Source organism: Coturnix japonica, chromosome 5 (genome assembly GCF_001577835.2).
Source record: "Coturnix japonica isolate 7356 chromosome 5, Coturnix japonica 2.1, whole genome shotgun sequence".
NCBI lineage: Eukaryota > Metazoa > Chordata > Aves > Galliformes > Phasianidae > Coturnix > Coturnix japonica.
The window spans coordinates 24,778,719-24,799,837 of record NC_029520.1 but is presented as its reverse complement, the minus strand read 5'-3'; the positions used below and the strand labels follow the sequence as shown (position 1 = coordinate 24,799,837).

The following is a 21,119-nucleotide window of genomic DNA, read 5'->3' as shown; positions in this document are numbered from 1 at the left end:
AGGCAGTGGTGCAGCCATGGAGCAGGGTCACCCCCCAGCATCTCCTCTGGGTGCTGTGCATCAGGGAAACTGCTTCTCTCCAACTCCAAGACCTCTGCCTACAACTTACTGATAGCCAGCAGAGATGTCACATCTGCTATGCCTTTTTTTTTGCTGCTCTGTACCATACAAAGGATGGGATAATCAGGCCCCTGAGCCTATTATTTTTTCCATCACCTCAAGGGAAAGCCAGCACCAGCTGCCCACCACAAAACGAAATGACCTACTGAAGCTGTCATCAGCTTTGACTCCTACAGATTGTGCTTGCTCCTGTGTCTAGCACTGCTCCACTTGTCAGGCCACTAAAAGAGCAAAGAAGACAGTTATTCCAAGGACTTGCTAATTATAGAAAATGAAGACGTTCCTGCAGGAAAGGCACCAGAGTCAGTGCTGTGATAAGGCGCACAGATGCTGACGCTGCTGTGGTGCCGAGCAGCAGGCGGGAGTCTGATGTGCTGCACCATCCTGCACACAGCCCTGCTCTGCAGCGTACAGCCCATCCAGCCCCAGGAGCCTGGCTGCCAGGCAGGCAGTTATTGCTCACATGAAGCCCATTTGCTGCACTTCTGCATTATTCAGAGCTCTGCCCACCTCTGGTGGTGTCAGCTAGCAGGACACATCTGTGAAAAGCTGCCAAATCACACATTTTCCCTCCACAACCCCACTACAGAAAGAGAAAAGTACTATGAGCGAGCAAAAGGAACTACAGACAACCAAAAAATACTTTGGGCGTCTTAAAGAAGTGCTTCTGATATCTTAGATGCAGACAGCTGGGTGCTTATTGACTCCTGCAGAGTCGGTACATTGTTCCTGGCATATATTTTCTCACCAGCACTGTATCCCAGTTATCTTTACTAAGGGAGGAAGAGATAGAAGCATGAAGCCAATGCGATCAAGCAGATGAGGTAAAGGAGAGACTAATTCAGGAGGGAAGACAGGTACAGCAAAGATAACAGGAGCAGAATTTCTGCATTAAATATTGATGGCTTTATTGCATTAGGATAAAAGCTGAGCAGCACGGTGCCCAGGTGGTGGTTTTTATGAGGGTACAACCTGGTTGGCTTGCTTATCTCGTGGAAAGAAACACAGAGGCACAAAAGGTAATTCCTAGCACATTTCACTTTAACAACATGTCTTTACATGGAGCACTAAAGATATACAGCAGTAGGCAGACCACTTGGACATGCTCAACACACCAGAGCTGCAAAGGCTGGAAGCTCTGTTTGGTGATATAAACAATAAAGAGACTAAAACAAACAAACAAGCAAAAAAACCACTAAACTATAAGAGCTGGAGGAAATCATCCACAGCCTAACAGAGAAACCAGGAGATCAGAGCTACAGCTATTATTTATGCGGGATGCAGTGCTAAGCCCCAGGCTCCCTGAATAACCAGAAGAGCTCAACACCGCCACTTGGGAGGACCTGGCAAGAGGGAAGGATAGCCACCCCAGTTAGCTGGTGTACATCTACTCCTGAGAGCAGCATAGTTCACTCAAATGCTGAGAGCACCAGTGCCTGCCCAGCAGCAGGGCTGGCTCCAGGTGAAAAGCTAGCAGCACTAAATGCTGGCATCCAGGCATGGGCCTGAGGAGCCTCATCTGTCAGCGGTCCATCTGCCAGGACAGCTGTAAGCACGTACCAGTCCAGATTCCTCCCAGCTTTAAATCTGCTGTTTTCACTGAAGCTAAACAGAGGGTGAACTTGATTCACAGTGCTCACAACAGCTAGAGCAGCAAGTTCTTTTACCATCATAAGTTTATCCTGACATGAGGTAAATAAGAAACAAAGCCACATTGCTAGCAACAGACAAGTCCCCTTCTATTTCAAAAAGCTCCCCTCTTTCACCAAGGTCAGCTTCTTGTATTTAGCCATAATAGAAATGTGCTGGAGGACCTCTTGTCAAGGATAAGCCCATATTTTACTTGGAAACTTTGCTTGCCCTGTTAAAAGCTAGAGAGGCATCGAAGTGATGCTGTAATTAACACTCCCACCGCAGATTTAAAATAAGACAAACAAAAAACAACAACAGAAAAACTCCCAACTCATACCTGTACTGAGTGATGTAAAGTCTGCCAAGCCTTGCCCCAGCATCTGCTCTCAGCCCCGAGGCAGCACCATTCAAACACTGGCTTCTCCTCCTTTTTGTGAGCAAAAAACCGTGATCTGTGCTCTGCAGTCCCACATGTAAAATGCACATCTATTGGCCATTCATCCAAAGGTGCTTCGTGCACTACTGCATGACTCAGGAGGAGGCAAAACTCACTCAACATACAGTAAGCTTGGTTTTATCTTGGATCAGTTCTGGTTGGATTGTTTTTAAATCCAGAACTTGGCTGTGTTGTTTGGCACAATGAATTTTCTCTCTGTTTGCTCTAAACTCTGAATGTCACTACCCTCCCTGATACCACCAGAGCTGCCCCTCTGAGGACCTTAGGAACCTGTCAGGTTCACTGGAACTTCTCTGTTAGAGCAGAGCATGCACCAACTTGGAAAAGTCCATGCTTCTCTTCTGAGCTGGGGTCCCAGGCCCACTCCCCCCTCCTTGTTTAACACTGTTACATTAATTCATATAAATGACTCCTCCAATAGGCAAGAAGTCGCAGTCCCTGAGACAGCACGTCATTCGTCCTTCTTCATGGACAGACGAATGGCATGTCCACTTGACACCTGCCAACAAGGCTATCTGGGAAGGTAAAGGTCAGCTCAGGGCTTCTCTTCTTCCTAGGATGGTGTCACTGTCTCACATTTCTGCAGAATGACTTCATGAACACTCCTGACACACTAATCCCTGCAGGGCACACCACTTAGACCTCACCACAGGACTAAAGCAAACGCTCAGAGCAGGTACCTGTGTAAATGACTCAGTTAAATCAGAAACCTCTACTGTTAAAAACTCTAACATGAAAATTTCACTGCAAGAAATGAATGTAACAGCCTTTCACTGCTGGCAACATAAAGGAGGAAAGCCACTGGAGTGGTTTGTGTTGTTTGTTTACTTGGGGTTTTGTTTTTTTCATTTGCTTATTTTTTTACAAGGACCACATGCAAAACCATCAATATCTGTGACCAAATCAGGGCCTACAAGGAACATATCACCTGCAGCAAGTAAGAGTTCAGACAGGAAGGTGAGATAACTTGTCATAAGAAACAAAATGGCCCTTCTCTTTCCCTTTCAGAAAGTCATTAAATGCTTCTCTGACTTTCTTGCAAGGCCATTATCCCCTCTCAAAGACAGCTGCCACTGCTTGTCCTTAATCTGGATTAAAATAGGAATCAAGAACTTCCAATTTACGTGACAGTGTAGTAAGAGAAAAGCCAGAAGGAGCTCACCCTCTGATGGAAACAGACTGAAGAAGAGTTTGGAGTACTCATTAGAAGTTAAATCTCAAGAGAGTAGAAATGGAAAGGAACAGTGTCCTGAGAGAAGGAAACTATCAGATTCATACAGCAAATTCTCATTTCCTCTATTGCCATTGCTTAGTTCTAATTTATTGAGAGCTGTTCTACTCCAAGCCCAGAGCATTGGGATCAGTGGAGACTATATGAGAACTGCTGAACAAGAGTTCGGACTAGATTATCACAATAATTTCATCATGACCTAGGTCATTAATTTGTGTCACTACAGCTGACATAGACAAAGCAGGGGCTCCAGATTCCCATACACCTCCATACCATATGACCAAAATTCAATTTAGGAAAACGAGAACCTGAAATTGCAGTTACTGTTGACAGCCTGGGGGGAAGAGGGACTGTACCAGTCTGCTTCCTGATAGCTGGGGAGAGGTCAGTGAATTTGCATTAATTCACTGTGGTTTTCAGTGACACGAAATTACAAGCTTAGTTCTCTGCATAGAGCACAGGCCAGTAGTTCAGGGAATCAGTTTTATTCCTGCCTTTGCCTCTGTTGGATAATCCACAGGGAAGAAAAGAGACTTTCTCTGCATTGTTCCCCCAGCTACAAAATGGGAATAACAACCCTTGATCTCCCCTGTGAAGTGCCTTTAGATCTACTGCAGAAGCACCATGCAAAAGAGCTAAGTGTTGTTAATAGCATTCTCCTCAAAATGCCACAACCATGACTGCGTAGGTGATCACATTAACAAATTAAGTTGACAGTTTCTTCAAGCACCAAGTGGCAAAAAGGAAGGATAATTAATTGTGCCCAACCTCAGCATGACATCCTTCACACAGAAAACTGCCATTCACCTTTCCCTACTATTATCTCCACCAGATCCAAGGAGGGACGCTAACATCCACCTCATCAGGGCTATGAGCAAGAGGTGATAGCAAAGACAGCCCTGAGTCCAAACATGGCAGGGAATGAGAGGGAAAGGAGGCAAAGGAACAACAACCGACCTTCCCAACAAACATGGTGGCACAACATGGAGAGCGGAAGGCAGAAGCAGCACATGCTGACTGCCTGGGGCAGTTCTTAGCCACCATCCCTAGGACACAGTACCAACCTATCTCTAGCACAGCTCTGGCCCTTATGTACATATGCACAAACACATCCCATGAATGCCCCTGCTAGCAAATGCCTCCAAGTAGGAGGAAATGCACATGGTTTTCCATTGTCTTGTGCTTTGAGAGAGTTTTGGAGGACCAACAAGCTGAGAATTGCATTCAGAGGCAGCCCAAGGTTTTCTCTGGGAGGAAGCAGGCAAGGAAAGGAGATGTGTAAACTTACAACTTTATCCCCAAATCATAAAGGCCAACATCAAACAAAATGTCGCTGGCTATCAGGATGTCCTAAATACATTTATTTCTACCACTGTCTGCCTTTCATTACTGCGAGTTTAACACACGTAGGTAAATGACTGTACCAAAGACCAGCCATGCTGACTTTGCACATTGTCTTCACAGGACATTTAATACCAGTTTAACATCACAGGATCTCCTGCACTCCTTTAGCCACAGGCAACACTCAGAAAAAACAGTCTCAGGGCAGACAGCAACACTTCCACTAGACCACAGATCCTACACATAATTAAGCAACCAGTAACATGGGCAAGCAACAAAGTAGATCTCTCAGCCTAAACCTTAACTGCAGCAAATGACATGGCCAGAACAGAATTTGCCTTCCAGCTGACATATTAGTTAGCTCCTTCTAACTTGTACATTTTCTGAAAATTTCTAAAGCAAGACATAGTCAATTTTTCACGTCAGCTTAAACATTTTAAACAGAGGAACCAATTCAAAGCAATATAACTTAATTTTAATTTTCTTTCCTTACTTACTCAAAGTTCCCTTTATTATGCAGAAAGAAAATCCTTTAAAATCCAATTCACTTTTTGCTGCTGGCTCTTAATCTCTTAATGATTTCTGTATTGCTTGGACATGATAAAGCAGCATGGTCATATACCTTTCTACATTTTCACATGTCCAAGAATCCAACTTATTTCCACACAATATAATAGAAAAAAATGTTTGGTCATTTTGTAAAAAAAAAGTCTGTTTTGGGCTTGCTTCCTCAAAAACTTCCTTTTAGTCAACAAGTGAACTAAGAGTCTCCTCCAGCTGTTCAGGTCATATCTGAGCCTCACTAGAACAGGAGTTCAGAAATCACAAAGGTAATGAAAAAGCAGCAGCAGAATCAAGCATTCAAAACCTGATCAATTCTCTTCTCACCAGATGATAGAATTCAAGATCGTATGGTTTGATTTATAGCTGTCCAACATCCATACGCATTCATACGCACACATTGCATGTTTCAGTAATGATGGAATTGTTCTGAGTCTCCTCATCTCAGCACACTTTCTCTGTGCTCCCACCCAAACGTAAGTAAGGAAACTTTGACCTTGTTAATCTAGAAAGAATCACAGAGGCAGAAAGCAAGAGCCGGCGGCAGGATCCAGTTCCCTCTTATCTGTAATTCATACAGCAACTCAGCTTTTTTCAGTCCCATACACCTCAGGGAAAGCCTCTTAAGGACAAGTCCAATAATAGTTAACTTCACCTGACAGATTTAAGGGAAGACCCCTTCTCCATTTAGTTTTAAGGGAGAGCGCTCACTGTAGCTACCACATGCCCTCAGGATTTGATAAGAGGTAGCCCTCCAAAAGTTTGATCTCAAAGATGCTGTGTAATCCAGCATCCTTCAGATTAATTTGGGCATTGCTACACTTAAGGAGGCTGACCTAAAATCTACTTACAGATAGCCTGCTACTGCAGAATGCAATCTGAGAGTTCTTATTTCCCATCAGAGAATGAGCTAAGTGTGATCTGCAGCTTTTGCCCTCTTCTGGCATTCGCCAATGAGCATTTCTTTGTGGCAGTAGCATACATGGATAGTCACAGTAAAACTCAACACTATCTTACATGTTTGCATGAGGCTGCCAATTCACGTGCTTCCTTCTTGAGCCAAAAAGCTGTTACAAGTGACATCCATGAGGAAAAGGACAACGTTCAAGTTTCACCCTTCCTAAGAAAGGGTCTGACCAGCAGGCTGAAGTGGGAAGCACAAGTCTTTCATTACCTTCTGGCCACTCATCCTTAGCACTGTGTACTGAATATTGTTTCCCTTCTTCTCTTCTACCCAGGGTTTTGTGGACCACCCCAGTTTCCCCTTCAGCACACAGGGACACCTTGTGGTAGATTCCCCTCAGTGGCAAGACATTTAAGAGGCAGGCTCTAAAGCATCCAGCCAGGCAGAACTCCAACTGTTTGGTGACCCAGTGTCTTCATACAGCCTTGTACTGCACCATGCAGTCACCAGACACTTGAATATTGCCCTCTGGACCTGCAGAATTGCCCCCAGCACCCCATGCATCCTCCTAAACTAGGGATGACCCAAGCTAGATAGTGTTTGCTGGAGAAGTAGTATTGTAGCTGCCTGCACATCGGCAAAGAACTGGCAATGTACAGCAACCAAATTGCGTTTACTGAGCTTAAGTCCAAGGGGCAATTACCAAAACTACTCTCATGTGTTTTCAGTCCAGAACTCCATTCCTGGAAGACCTACATAGTTAAAATAAAACCCAGAAATGAATAAAGGCAGCTTGCTGGACTACATGTTTAGGCTGACAAGACTCATCTCCTTGTTTATTAATTTGATTTAATCATAGAATCATAGAACGGCCTGGGTTGAAAAGGAAAATAATGATCATCTAGTTTCAACCCTCCCACTGTGGGCAGGGTTGCCAATCACGTAGAAGTTACATTAATTTTAACTTCAAAATAAATCTCTCACCATTAGCCCCTAATGGAAAGAAGGGCTTCCCTGTGAACTGGAAACTGTTCCCAGCAGCCTTCTGACACAAAAGTGAAAACCACATCATGTGTTAGGTAAGGACATTGTTTTGAACACACAAAGGTCCAACACATGATCTGGGGCATCTTCTCTGGGCCACATATTAAGCACCCAGAGCACATCTGTTTTCTGGACTAGCTCCCTCATTATTAGTCTGTACTACAGGGATGTACATAGTCCTGCTGAATGTAATTTGTTTTAATGCGAGGGAGCAACTATGTGGGTATGCTCTGAGTTTTCTAAGACCAACAGAAGTTTTCTACCAGCAGGAAGGTAAATGGAGCACTTGGGATTATTCTCTGATACACCAAATTTATTATCCTCTCACTGATATTTCTTAAAGCCCCTTTTCTTCAAGATCTGGGTGAAGCATGGTAGTAGATATTACATTGTAGGTAGTCTCACAGAAGATTGCATCCACACAGTTGGCATTCTTCCTTGCTTTCTCTGGAGAAACTAGCTTCAGGGACAATTTAGGAGACTAACTAGCCTGGCCCACCTCCCCAAAAAGGCCAGTTTCACAGCTGATCCTTCCCCTTCTCTGCTTGTGGTTGAATCCAGCCAACCGGGAACTTCTGTTCTTTTAATAGGGAAGAACTCGTGCTTATAATCAAGCATGAGGACCACGTATATTAGCTGGATTAAGTGGTTTAGGAGGCTAAGGCAGAAGGTGCTTCTGAATTAGGACATCCCTATACATTTACATCCTTTGTGATACTGTATAGGGAGACTTGGTACAAAGATTTCCTTTCTCTGATGCCAGTTGCAAGTCTGTACAATTCTTTTGATGGCTCAAGTGATTAGGCGTTAACAAGAGGAACCTAGGTACTTAACACTAGGGAGTTTTAGCACTAGGTTCACACCCCCTCCCTCTCCCTGCTCAGCTAAGGGATTTTTCTCATTCCCCACTAATGTTAACAGCAGGTACTTAAAGCAATTAGACATTATCGCCTCTCTGGTCTTTATTGCTTCCTAGCTTCGTATCAACTACTTTGTACGCAATAAAAGAGCTGAATTAACAGGACTGGTGCAGACTATTTTGCTTCCTTTCTTAATTCTGTATGAAAACACTGGGTCATAGAGCCACATGGACAGGCTGTGAGCTGCAGTGCTTTAGTCCATTACTGCCAATTGCCACGGTATTTTACGAGGAGAAAAACCACAGGTAGCAAAAAAAACAGACATAGAGAGATCATAGAGAAGGTGACATGGGGAATATGGGTAGACCAAGGGGACATAAATGCTGTAAGGGTTGCACAAGTCTAGCAGAACAGCTTGCAGCTGTGGCTGTGCTTTGAATTAGATGCCACACAGACATGCCAGTTGCACAGGAAGCCTAAGGATGCAGGTATAATGTGTTGTTCATTTTAAAATAAAGCCCCATTTGTACTGAGCAGCTCTTGATTGCATGGGAATAACTGCTGTAAAATTTTCCTTTGGGGATATCAAGAAATTTGTCTACTCTCTATGTTGTTTTTTTTTCCAAAAGGAGGCTTTCCCGTATCTGCCCAGCCAGTTAAAAGCTTCCCCTTTTTCTCCTCTCTCTACCTGAACTGGCCATTAACCCATAGCTTGAATATAGGATCTCATAAAATGAAATATTTTCCTCCCGTCCCCTGCAATATTTCTAAGCCTCACTTTGTTATTCCCAAGAGGGAAGGGACAAAAGACTTTGAGATCTTAAATCCTGCTGTCGGTTCTTGCCTGAAAGAGGTAAGTAGGGAAACTGAAGGAAAGCTGAAGAAAGGAGCCTGTCCCTTGTCAGCATTCACCTGTAACAGAGGCAAAATGTGGGGTTAAACACCAAAACTAGACTGAGGAACAAGAATGAATAGGGTACTTACACAGTTTCATCATTCTTGAACTCCAGCTCCCCACAGGTGTCTTCAAAGTCTTCTCCTCCACCTTTGGCTGAGCCTTCTACTGTCCTAAATGGCACTATGACTGTACCCCGAGCACCTGATGTCCTTAGGACTTTGACTTCCATCACACCAATGCTCTCACTGACATGTATAACATCACACTCAAACGTGAAGATGCCAGCATGGTCATCATCCAGGATAGTCACTGTCGCCACACAAGGAGAAGCCAGTATGGCCTTTGGGTATGGGGAGTTACCAAGCTCTGGAGGTTCCTCACTGTCCACCACACGGAGGTTACTAAGCCGCACAAAGAAATGTTCATCCTCCTCAAAGATGTCGTCATCAATAATTCCCACTGCAAAGTCCTTCTGGGTCTCCCCTGATTTCAAGACGACAGTCCCCTCTGTGAACTCATAGTCAGCACCAGCATTGGCAGAGCCATCCTCAGTTTTATAGTCCACATAGATGGTCTTGGACACATCCCCTCCTTTCCGCACCACCGTCAGGAGAACAGCACCACAGTTCTCAAGACACTGATAGGAGCACGGGTCAAAATAAATTTTGGAGATGAATTCCTCAGGCTCATCCGGCCGCACCTCGTGCAAGCTGGTGCTCTTCTTGGCTTGCTCAGCTGCATGCTTCTTCAGGATATTGCCAGCCCCTGTCATCATTCTGGTAGCCTGAATGCGATAAAAGGCTCTGCTCTTCTGCTGATGTGACAAGGCATAGTAATTGGCCATTTCTACCAGCTGGTCCAAATCCTTTTCTGGGTGTTTTTGCTTCAGATCCTTAAGGATCCGGATCATCTCTTTGCGAGATTCATCTACCTCTTTCCCCTCCACAGTCACTAAGTTTCCATCCAGAAAGTGGGAGTTCATCATCTTGCCATCCATCTCAATTCCCTTAGGGTGATCACCTTCTGATTCTATGATAATGCCCCTGTGCTTGTCAGTACGGTACTTTTTGTGCATATACTTATAGAAAAGCAGACGTCTATCTGCTATCCAGGCCAGAAGAACACAAAGTGGAAAGAAGAAAAGCGTGAGCAGACCTTCCCAGACCTGCACCACCCCTGGAGAGAAGACAGCAAGGATCATGTACAACCAGATGTAAGCAAAGATGCTCCATGCAGCTGTGACAAAGAAAACTCTCAGGTGTTTTATCTTTCTGGTTTCCCCATCAGGGATCACGTAGACACAGATGGCAATAATGATAAACATATTGAAGGCAGCACTGCCAACAATTGTAGATGGCCCCAGGTCTCCAGCTACGAATCCATGGCCACACACTTCGATGACGGACAGAAGGATCTCAGGAGCGGATGAGCCCAGAGCCATCAGGGTCAGGTTGGAAACAGTCTCGTTCCAGATCCGAATGGTTGTTGTTGTGGTCTCTCCATTGGGTTTCTTAATCGTGATTTCTTTCTCTTGTGATGTAATGACCTCTATAGATGCCATGAAACGATCTGCAATGATGGAGACTCCAAGGAACATGTAGATCAGTGCTACAAAGTATACAATAACACGGGCAATTTTGTCCCCAAGGGATGGGTTTTCTGGGTACCATATTGGCAGGATAACACCTTCCTTGCAGTCAAAAGATCCTGAACACGAGCTGTTTTGTACTGAACTGGTTGAGTCTCCCGTCAGGCCAGCATCCACCTGCAAACCATGCAAAAACAGCACAAAAGTAACCAGCCCAAAATGGAGGAAGGCCGAGGTGAGAGGCTGCAAGCTTAACCACGCCATACACAAGATGCAACTTCCACTGTGTAGATCCAAAAAGGCCGAGAACCTGAAACAAACAAAACAGAGAGGGGGGAGGGAAGCATGAGAGAAAAAGAAGACTTAACATTTATCCAAATGCACTTGAGTATCTCACCATGGAAGAGTACTGGTAGAGATGCAAAGGTTGTCTGTCACTTTGAGGAAGACACTTAGCAGGGACTGTAAGAAAGTGCAGCATTTACATGCCCAGCAGATGAAGATGAATCGCTAGAAAACTAGCTCAGAGGAAAACTATGTGACAGCCCACAACTGACCTGCAGCATATGCCATAGGAATACTGCTAGCTCAGCTGTCACTCTCCTAATGATGCCACCATGTTCCCCAGAACGCTGTGTGTCAGCTCAACACAAGGAACCTAATGTGAAGGCAACACTGTCTCACCTCCAAGGGGATAAGACGAGTCAAGAAACCACTAGAATAAAAGGCGCATAATTTAAGGCCAGTGAGCAAGCTCCAAATTAAGTCCATTTGTAGGACTTTATTCAGTTATGGAGTACCTTGGTGGGCAAACATCTCCCTGGCCAGAACCATGTGATAGACTGCAGAATGTCCAAAATGGTCCCAGGGCTCCCCTAAGCTTCTGAGGCACAGAGCCTCCACATCAGGAGGTAAAGATGTCAGCAGGAAAATAGAGCAGACTACAGTGCTTGGCAAGGCTCTAAAGGCCATTTTTCACTAGCTTTGCTACTATGATCTGGAGGGTCACATTTTGTATCAGTAATCCTGCTTTTAAAAGGGCAAGAAAACCTACAAAAACACTATTGTTAGAAAGAGACTTAAGATACAGTAAATTGTACCCACAAAGATTCTGTCTGCATCCCTAAGAAACGTATGCATTTTCAAATATCTTCTAAAGGGAAACAAGGAAGCCAAATGATGCATCATGTAGGTTTGGTGTATCACTGCACAATAGTGTTCCTTACGGACTGCATCACTGTAGGGACTTGTACCACTTGAATGAGGAATTTCAGCCCTTCACACACTACTCTTCTCCCTTTACACCAGGAAGAATTTGGTCTCAGGCTTAGCTGAAAAACCACATTTGTGAGTCCAGCCACAGCCAAGTCTCTCACAGGAAACATCAAACTTAATAACAGCATTATCCAAAGCACTTGGAAGGTTCAAGAGCCTCAACTCCCACTAACATTCATTGAGGTTTGTACTGCTAAATCAGTAGGATGGGGATTAATTTCCCCTACTGTAACTATCTAAATCTTGGGCAGTAAATTAAATTAAGTCGCCTAGGCTCTCTCTGTAGTTAGAGGAAGAAGACAGCCACTTCCTGGGGATGATCTGATCCAAAAGAACTATTTAAGATGCACACCTCCAGAAAGGATTTTGTCCTTTACCATCTCTCTCCATGCTCTAGAGGGGGTGTCTGAACAGTCAGTTCAGAGCAAATACCTAACTTTGGGATGGAGAGAGTTCAAAGGGGTGAACTGGTCCCTGAGTCCTTGTGGAGGTCCAGCCTTTCCCTTGCACTGTATGGATTCCAGGCAACATTTTAACATTAACATTATCAACATTAAGAAACACATCTCAAATGGCTATTTTATCATCACGTTGTGTTGCTCACATCTTCCCAAAAGTGAGTGCTATCTTCCCAGTATCAACAAAAGTGTTTTCAACTTTCAGACAAAAATCTATAAAGACAAGCAAAACAGAAAAGAAAGCATGAACAAGAACTGCAAATGAGCAAAACCATCCCTGACAGAGCACAGCAGAGGGGAAAGAATTGATTACGCAGTATCAGGATCACAAATCCATATCTGACACCCTTGATATGAAAAAATAATACACTTCTTCATGTTACCTAGACTAATTCAGAAGAGACAGATTCTCCCATATTAGTCTACTTATCTTCTCTTTCAAATGCCTACTTATCTTCCTTTTCATCCCATCTCAGCCTCCAGGGTTTGGGGAAACCACAGCCTGGGATGGGGGGTGCAGCCTCAGCCCCTCTATCTCATCATCATCCTTCTTGCAGGGAAGACTAAGCTACCCAGCCAGCATGTGCAACTTCGGTTCATCTCCCATCTCCCATTTTGTTTTCCTTCCCTTTCTGCAGGGTATTTTACCAGACTCAGGGGAATTCCTTAGAAAGGGACAGAGAAACAGTGAACAGCAAACCCAGCCCTAAGCTGCAAGGAAGAGGCATGCACATCCCCATCAAGATGACAAGTTCCAGGTGCTTCTGGCTCAAGGTACACTCACACAACAGCTCTGGTACACCCTAGGCACATCAGCTCATCCGTTTCTGTGCTGCAAATGCTGGCAGATATCCACCAGCCCCTTGACTCTTCTAGTTTCCAGAGCCTTGTTAACTGAACAGCAGTGTCCTCCAGGATCAGCCACGTAGAAATGGCTAACAGAAAGACAGGAGTCATTTCAGAGCCATCTACATGACTCAAGCACCTAAATTTGGTTTCAAAAATGACTTCAGAGTTGAATTATTACATTAATTCAGAGCCCTGTCTAGGAATAGTACAATGACTAAACTGAAACCAATTGCTGCCACCACCACGAGGTGGGACAGCCACCTTGTGTCATGGATACCATCTGTCAACCCCACACAGCGCTGGGACAGTTCATGTCACCAGTCATGCAAGTCACTCCAGGAGCTTCCCAGTCCTTCTTTAATTTTATATTTGATCTTAAGCACAGCCCAATTCTATTATTACTCCTCAAATTATTATTATTTCATAAACAACCTCTGTCAGGGCAGCCTCTGTGTATGCTTTTGGACAGCTAAACTCAGGCTATTGGTTGTAGACTAAAATGTCAGAATTTGGGAGCATGTCCTTCCATTGCTTTTTGCTTGCCTTGACAAACACTTTAACATTAAGTGGAGGTCACAATCATTTTCTGAGATTATGACCTGATCTTGCAATTCTTTGACGCAGACAAAGCTCCCTGGTGAGATCAACAGGAACTTTGCCCATGGACAAACTGCTTAATAAGATCTTAATATGCATTCATTAACACAAACAGAGTTAAACTAACCCATTTGAAAAGCACAGGAAAGCATTCTTACTTCTCCTCTCCACACTTGGGAACTGGTGCAAAAGTGCAGAATAAAACTATTAAATTTTAAAACAGCTGTTAATAAAATATTGAGGAAACAATTTTACCATTCAGCGGTCAGAGGATGGAAGACTCAAAACTCACTTTGTAGCTCTAGGTCAGCAAGACTGCTTACACAAGATGCAAGTCTGCCCCACGTGCACCTCCTACACAACCAGCCTCAACACCACAGCCGTGGACCTGTGTAGCTGTAGCCTTCCCAGAAGGAAGCAGACACAGCTCTCCCTATCTCTGGCTCTGCAGCAGCACTGATCTTAGCAGGGCTAGCTGCAATGAGAGCACTCCCTCTGAGGATGGGGCTTTGGGCTGGGCTGGCAGCACACTCCAGAGACACAGCTTGCCACCCAGGAGCCGGCACGGTGTCATTCCTCCAGCTCCAGCACAACAAAGCCCATCCACATCTGGTGCAGGAATGAAATTCCAGCTGCACCATGGCCCAGCTCCCGCAGGATGCAAACAGAAGGCTGCATCAGCAGCAGTGAAAAGTCAGTTGGCATCAGCTGATCTTTGGCTTTATACCACTGAGATCATGATTCTGCTGATTTCTGCTATCTCTTTGCCATCAAACATCATTTTCTTCCACAGATCTTAACCCTACTACTATTATTAATGCACTGAATACATGCAAATAAGGGCAGTGGTTCTCAGTGAATTGTCCCCTATCTGATAGGATAAGTTTTGAAAGCATCCCGTCAGTGCTAAGAAAAACAAAATGCTGAAAGGACCAGCATAGCAGGAGTTGGTGTTCAGTAAGAAGGTTCTGGGAAGACGCGTAAGTTATTTTAGCAGGGGAAACTCCTTCCACAAGAGCTGACAATGGCTGTGTGATCTGTAAATCCATAAATAAAACCCATAAATAAAAAGATCAGATCTTGAAATGCATCTGGAGACAGTCCAGAAGGAAGCATGGACCATGCTTGTCACTATTAAGCTTGCAATAGAAAATGACTTTGGACAACTATCAAGCTCCTTACATCTTTTATAATGGCTACATTTCAGAAGACCAGTGGTTTTTCTGCTGCAGACCTATGGCAAGGCAAGGGAGCTGGGAAGGCTGTACTGATTGATCCCCTGTGCTTCAGCATTAGGTATATATCTCCTCACATGACACTTTGGGCAAAAATATTTTCAAAAGGAAGCATTCACGACAAGAAATCAAATCAAGAGGCAAGGTAACAGGGAGTAACCTTCCACATACCGCATTGCCAAGATCACTGCTCAGTAAATATAAAATCAAAGGCAAAGCTTTAAGTTCCTACTCATTTCTAATTTAGTCTCCCTCTAAACTATCATAAAAACTAGAACCTTTGAAATTGACCTGCAAATACTATTAGGTTGCCTGGCACCTCCCTCCCACCCCCAAATATATGAGGCACATAGAGCACATCTGGGGCCAAACATCCTCTCTCCCTTTGGCTCCAGCCTAGACAGGAAACAGTGCAGATCAGATATGAGTGCTGGCTGAGCCCCACTCAGGCGTGGGTGATGCTCTAGGTCCAGACACAGACATCTCAGGATCAAGGGCTTTGTCTGCTTGACAAGCATCTGCCCCAGAGCAGAGCGGATGCAGTACTGCTATCCATCTTATCTTTCAGTCCCTCTCCCAAGTTGGAGGAGACAGAAATGAGGTTCATCTTAATAACACAGATGGGCAGCAAAATTAAAAATTTCCTCACGTTCCTCAGTCCAAAGCACGTAAAAGCTTTTCGACTGAGCATAAGATTTTAATAAGCATCAGCAAAAAAAAGGAAATTATAGCCTTTCTGCCAAAGAACACAAATTTTTCACATAAGTATTGTTCCTGATTTGCACTCTTTCGTTCACCAAAATAAAGCCATAAAAAGTATTTAACACAAAGCACAGTATATTTTTCAATCATCATTATTCAAGTGCCATCTAGTCCTTTGCTCATCACTACAACAGCACCCAAAGTGTAAATTAAGATTTATCCGCAATCCAAAAGCCAGAGCAGTGTAATTAGATCCACTGTGTCAGACCAATGCAAATTCCCAGAAACATGTGAGGCCTTAAGCAGTCTCACTGATGGTATGCATCTACCTGATAAGAACAGAGCTAACAACTCTAAGCTTTCTTTACATTGGCCATTGTACAGCAATGGGTAGTTCAGCTCCCTACTGCTGCAGCACCTGTATTATACGAGGGAAGAAGCACCATAAGTCATGCTTAGACCATGATATGTCTCCAGAGTTTGGCTCTATAGAAAAGTTATGGCTGCTTGTTGCTTTGTGTTCCACAAGAAACGCACCTGAAACTGCAATTAGGCTTACAGCATAACCCCCCAATACATGTCCAAAGCCCTTTTTCTCCTCTCAAGATCATGCATATAGCTATTGTAAAAAAATTCTAGACCTTGTAGCAAGTCTTTGATATGGACGAGCTGGAGCCTCTACTAATTTGAGCGGTTTCTTCCATTCTAATGGGACCTCAATTGACACAACTGAAGTCTTATAATTCCCTACAGAAATGCTGCAGTGACAGGATCCAGTTACATTAGCCGATCCCAGAGGACAGCCTAAATGAATCACAAGTCCATGGCCAGTTAGAGCAATCTCCAAACGCTCAGCTCACCCTAGGGAACTGCTCCATGTTGTTTCTTCTGTATTTTAGTATCTGTGATGCTTCTGGAGAAGCAGTGCCATAAATAGCCAGCCCATAAAGATGCCCACACTTAATTGTCCCCTTCCCATATTGCACAGCCTGCACTTGACTGGCTGGTCATTTTACTACCTTGCTCTCGCCCCAGCTGAAAAATTACAGCTGCCTTGCTCAGCTGAGACATGTGCTGCAAAGCCTGGAGCTCCCAGAGCCAGGGGCCCAAACACCGCCAGGCAGGCAGCCACTCACCCAGCACTGTGAGTTACACCCTGCATGTGAGGAGGCACTGAAGGAAGCCCTTCACTGGGTCACACTGCTGACACAGCCCTTCTTCATGGCAAGGTCTAGCACAGCTTCCTTCAGAGCCACAGCTTTGAAGGCAGTTTTCATTGCTCTGTCTTGCTGGGTTACTAAGAGCAGCAAAGATCATTCGGGGAAGGGTGAAGGGAAAAAAAATGATTCTAGAGGTGCGAGGAAAACTTCTCATCAGTAAAAGTCATTTTATGTAGTGCCTGTGGCAGCACACATGGCATGTTATTTACTGCTCCTGCTCCGTGGACATATTATACTGCTGGTTCAGGCACCACCATCAGAGTGCAACTTATCACCTGGTGGCTCACAGCAGCCTACAGGAAGGATGACAGTGGCAACTTGTGACATTTGTTCAGCATTCTGGTGACAGGCCTGCAGTAGCTACAATTAAAGACCCTAGGATTTGTTGTCAACAGCACATTTGTGCTGTGGAGCCAGTAGATATTTGTACGCAGAGGTGTGCTAACTTGTAACGAAGAAGGGGAAAAACTGTTACCATCATATTTCACTCTTCAGATGCAGAATTAGGTAAGAAAAATACATCTGAAGAAGTTTTCTAGCAGAAAACACTCATATGAGGCAAACGGAGCAAGCCAGGTGATGTGCGGGGTTTGCAGCACTGAGCAGCAGGGAAGGAACCCTGGGGCTGGTGCTGGGCAGCCACACTGGTGCCTGTCCATGCACCACTCCAAGCCTCCTAAAATGGCCTCCTTCCTTCCTCCACACCTCCCCAAAGAAAGGGAAAAATGAATATTTCTGATTTTTGATCTGAACACAGCCAGAAGCACATTTTCACCAAAATTTCCACATTAAATACAAAAGAAATTATGAGTCTTCCACAGTTCTTTTCAGAAAGTCTCAGCTCGGGGCTCAGAGAGGAAGAAAGTATTTGTTAAAAAATGAATGGAGGCAGAAGCGTTGTAAGCAGAGTGGTGGGAGAAGGGGTGGAAGCCAATGAGGAGCTGGGAGGGAGGGAAGGCCACGCTTCAGAAACCATCTTCACCACAGCAGCAAAGAGTGAGAAACTCAGCGTTTGTCACACTAAACTGAAGATTTCTACAGTCCTCTGTGCAACAGGCACAGAAACTGTAGATGGGAAAGGCTCCTGCTTAGCCCAATTACTACGGACTTCACAGCATCAGTCAAATTAGAACCAGAAGAGTTGTCTGGCCCGTTCCTCTGGGGCCACTGCTGCATTGTTCCCCTCGTGAACGCTATTTCCCAGCACTTTGTCCATCCCAGTTTTAAATTACCCAAGTGATGGCACTTCCACAGCTCCCCAAAGACACTGTGCCACGATGTAATTTATCTCAGAGGTTTTAGATGTCTTCCTTACATTTAGGATGAAATTAAGGAAATTTATGCTGCTAGTTCTCATTATCGTGTCCTTGGAGCACTCTCAACCATTCTCCTCCCTGCCTGAGATTTACATGCTTCAAATACTTGTAAATAGCTGTTCTCCTCCACAGTTATTCTTTGGCCGCAGCACACAAATTTATTTTAATCTTTATAAATTAGCCCAGGCAGCCCTTTCATATATATCTTGTTCTGCTCCCGGTTCCTTCAAGATGGTCAGCAGCAGCCTAATATCTGGGAGTGCCTGCTCTGACCAAAGCCAGCAGCAGATCATCCGCTGGTTTCCAAAACAACAGGTTTTCAAGAGGAGCTGGACTGTTATGAAGCTTAAATCTAGAGCGATGCATACAAGCTACCTTCCCTGTCCACCTTTGAGGTTCTCTCCACCTGTTCCTGCACACCAGCACTTGCATGAGGACTGCTGTGCCGGATGGCACGCAAAGGAGGGCAGCGACATTTCCAGAGTTTCAACCCAAAAGTCAGGTCTCCAGCTGAGAGGAGCGAAATGCACTGTAACACACTCACTGCCTCTGCAGATCTGATCGCAGCAGGGGATGTGAAAAACACACTGATACGGGTTATCCTCAAAATACCTCCCACTTCACTTGGAAGGTGCCAAAGCCTGTAAATTCATCCATTTGAATGCAGTTCTCAAGTAGGATTTCACACGGCACCCTCAGCTTTTACTGACACGTATCCCCATATATCTTTTATTGACAATTTAGACATCTTAATCCTTCAGTCTTTTTTTTTCAGCTGTTAATTCTGCATCTGCTTAAAAAAAAACAACCCAACACCCATAACCTCACATCTAGCATGATTAATTCATTCTTTTCAAGTCCAGGCTGTTTACTACTCTTTGTTCATTTACGCACTAGCTGTGTACAGATTCTCTCTTAATATTAGCTCCATTATTTGCTAGAGACTCAAGTCATATTTACCATATGGTAATTGCAGAGATCACATGGACATCAAACAGCGGAAGCTGAGCCGCTACAGCAATTACAGTAAGTGGCAGCAGTCTCCAGGCTATCCACTGCCCCACCTTCATTTCTTTCCCCCTCACCTTCTGATGTCTTTCCTTATGAGCTGCACAAACCCACATGCCATTCTGATCTCAATAGCACAGAGATCTGTTCTTTGCTATGGCATTACTGCACAGGTTTATTCACCTTTTGGTCTGCATTTCACCTGCTGGTCTGCCCTGCCTGGCTGTCTGTCCCACTCTGTTCTGTCAAGTGTAGACAACAGACTTGCAGCCTAGAGCTGGTCATTCTGAATATCTGCCTTTCCCTTTCTACTTCTGCAACAGAGCTACCTTCCTCCTCTGTCCCAAACAGGATATAAGCATGCCACACCTCCAGAGGGAATCCCAAAAGATCAGATTTTACAGGAGAGTTAGAAGTCTAATGGAGCATCTCTTTAAACCTACTTGGGCACCGTGACCCCACTGAATTAATAAATTTCCCACTTGCCATCTAGATGTGATTTAATGTTCCCACAGAAACTCAAACAGATTACAACAAGAAGACACTGCTGTTTTCTCCAAAGTAATACATGAGGTTTCTTTTTTTCCTTCGGCTCCTGAAAAGGGCACTGGGCAGATCCCACATATGAAAGGTATAGGACTAAGCCATGTATGTAGCTTGATTCTTTCAGAAGATTCCAACAACCTCAAGATTTCCTGCCGTCACAAAGAAGAAACAACATAGATATCATGTTGGGGGCACACAACAAAGCACCTTATGTGACAAGGATGATCCCCCCTCACCATTTCTTAACTTGCTTTTAGAGACAAGATCCAAATATCCAGCACTCAACAAGTCTGAGCTGAGATATTAGCAAAGAACACATAGAAACTTGAATGCATGACAGTCAGTGTCTATCAGAAGAATTTCCTAGCACAGCACACGACAGTTGTACAGTTGTTGTTCCTCAAAGTGGAAGAAGTACCACGTTCATTGTATTCAGAGCACTACTTTGGCCACTTTCTTTCCCAACAGTTCCCTTTTGTGAAAAGTCACTTCACTTTTGTGCAATGTGAGGACTGTCTTTCCAGCCCTGTCAACCTACACATAGTTGGATGAAGGCTGGTAAGACAGAAGAGAGAGTGGGTCCTTGGGCCAGTTGTTCTCTGGTATAACTCAGCACAGTTCCCACGAATCCAAGAACTGCCAGAGGAGCTCTGGCATCACTGCATACAGCATAATCCCCCAACAGGAAAGCTTAATCTACTTCCTCTCTGTAACTCACATCACACCCAGCAGCTGGAGTGACATTCCTGCTTTCTCCATAACAAACACACTTCTCACCAGCCCCCTGGTTCCTGCCTTCACCCTGTGCTGGCCCCAGGTTTGCTACAACTAGTTCTGCCAACAGGAGCAGCTGAGTCATAAGTGATGAGCATATCAGCCAAAGGCACTAAAAGGAGAGAAGGGAAGGAGAAAAACCTCTTTCCACATCCTCAAGTCTCAGCAAAGAAGGTCTCTTCTCTACCGTGTGCTCAGTGTCACTTTGGATCAGCTTCCTGAAGTGCCTCACCCTGGGAGTGCAATGTCAGGAGTCACTAATGCTAGTGACTTGCTAGTGCTTGAACCGCATGTTCAGCGCACACAGCCTCTCGCTGCATGGGCCATTTAAGCCACTGAGGCAGAGGTCGGCCTCAGTCTTGCCATCAAGGAGCACAGCCTTTTTTATTGATACTATCAGTTCCACATCTCCTACAGTTCCACTGAGGAGCTCAGAGTCTACTTCATGCACTGCAGAAGCTACCCTTCCATCCATTTCTGTAGAGACAATTAGAACAGAGATG

At 44.6% G+C, this 21,119-nt stretch overlaps 1 protein-coding gene across 4 annotated transcripts in view; it reads right to left on the bottom strand.

Moving 5' to 3' along the window:
* The window catches only part of SLC8A3 (solute carrier family 8 member A3), a 112,496-nt gene that overhangs the window by 72,278 nt on the left and 19,099 nt on the right, over positions 1-21,119 (bottom strand). For all 4 annotated transcript variants that reach the window (XR_004307318.1, XM_032444769.1, XM_032444770.1 and 1 more), the window contains one exon: positions 9,135-10,946. Coding sequence is in view for 3 of the 4 variants with exons in the window: in XM_032444769.1 (XP_032300660.1) it covers positions 9,135-10,900 (1,766 nt within the window). In the remaining variant the exon portion in view is untranslated. The remainder of the gene's footprint in view (positions 1-9,134; positions 10,947-21,119) is intronic.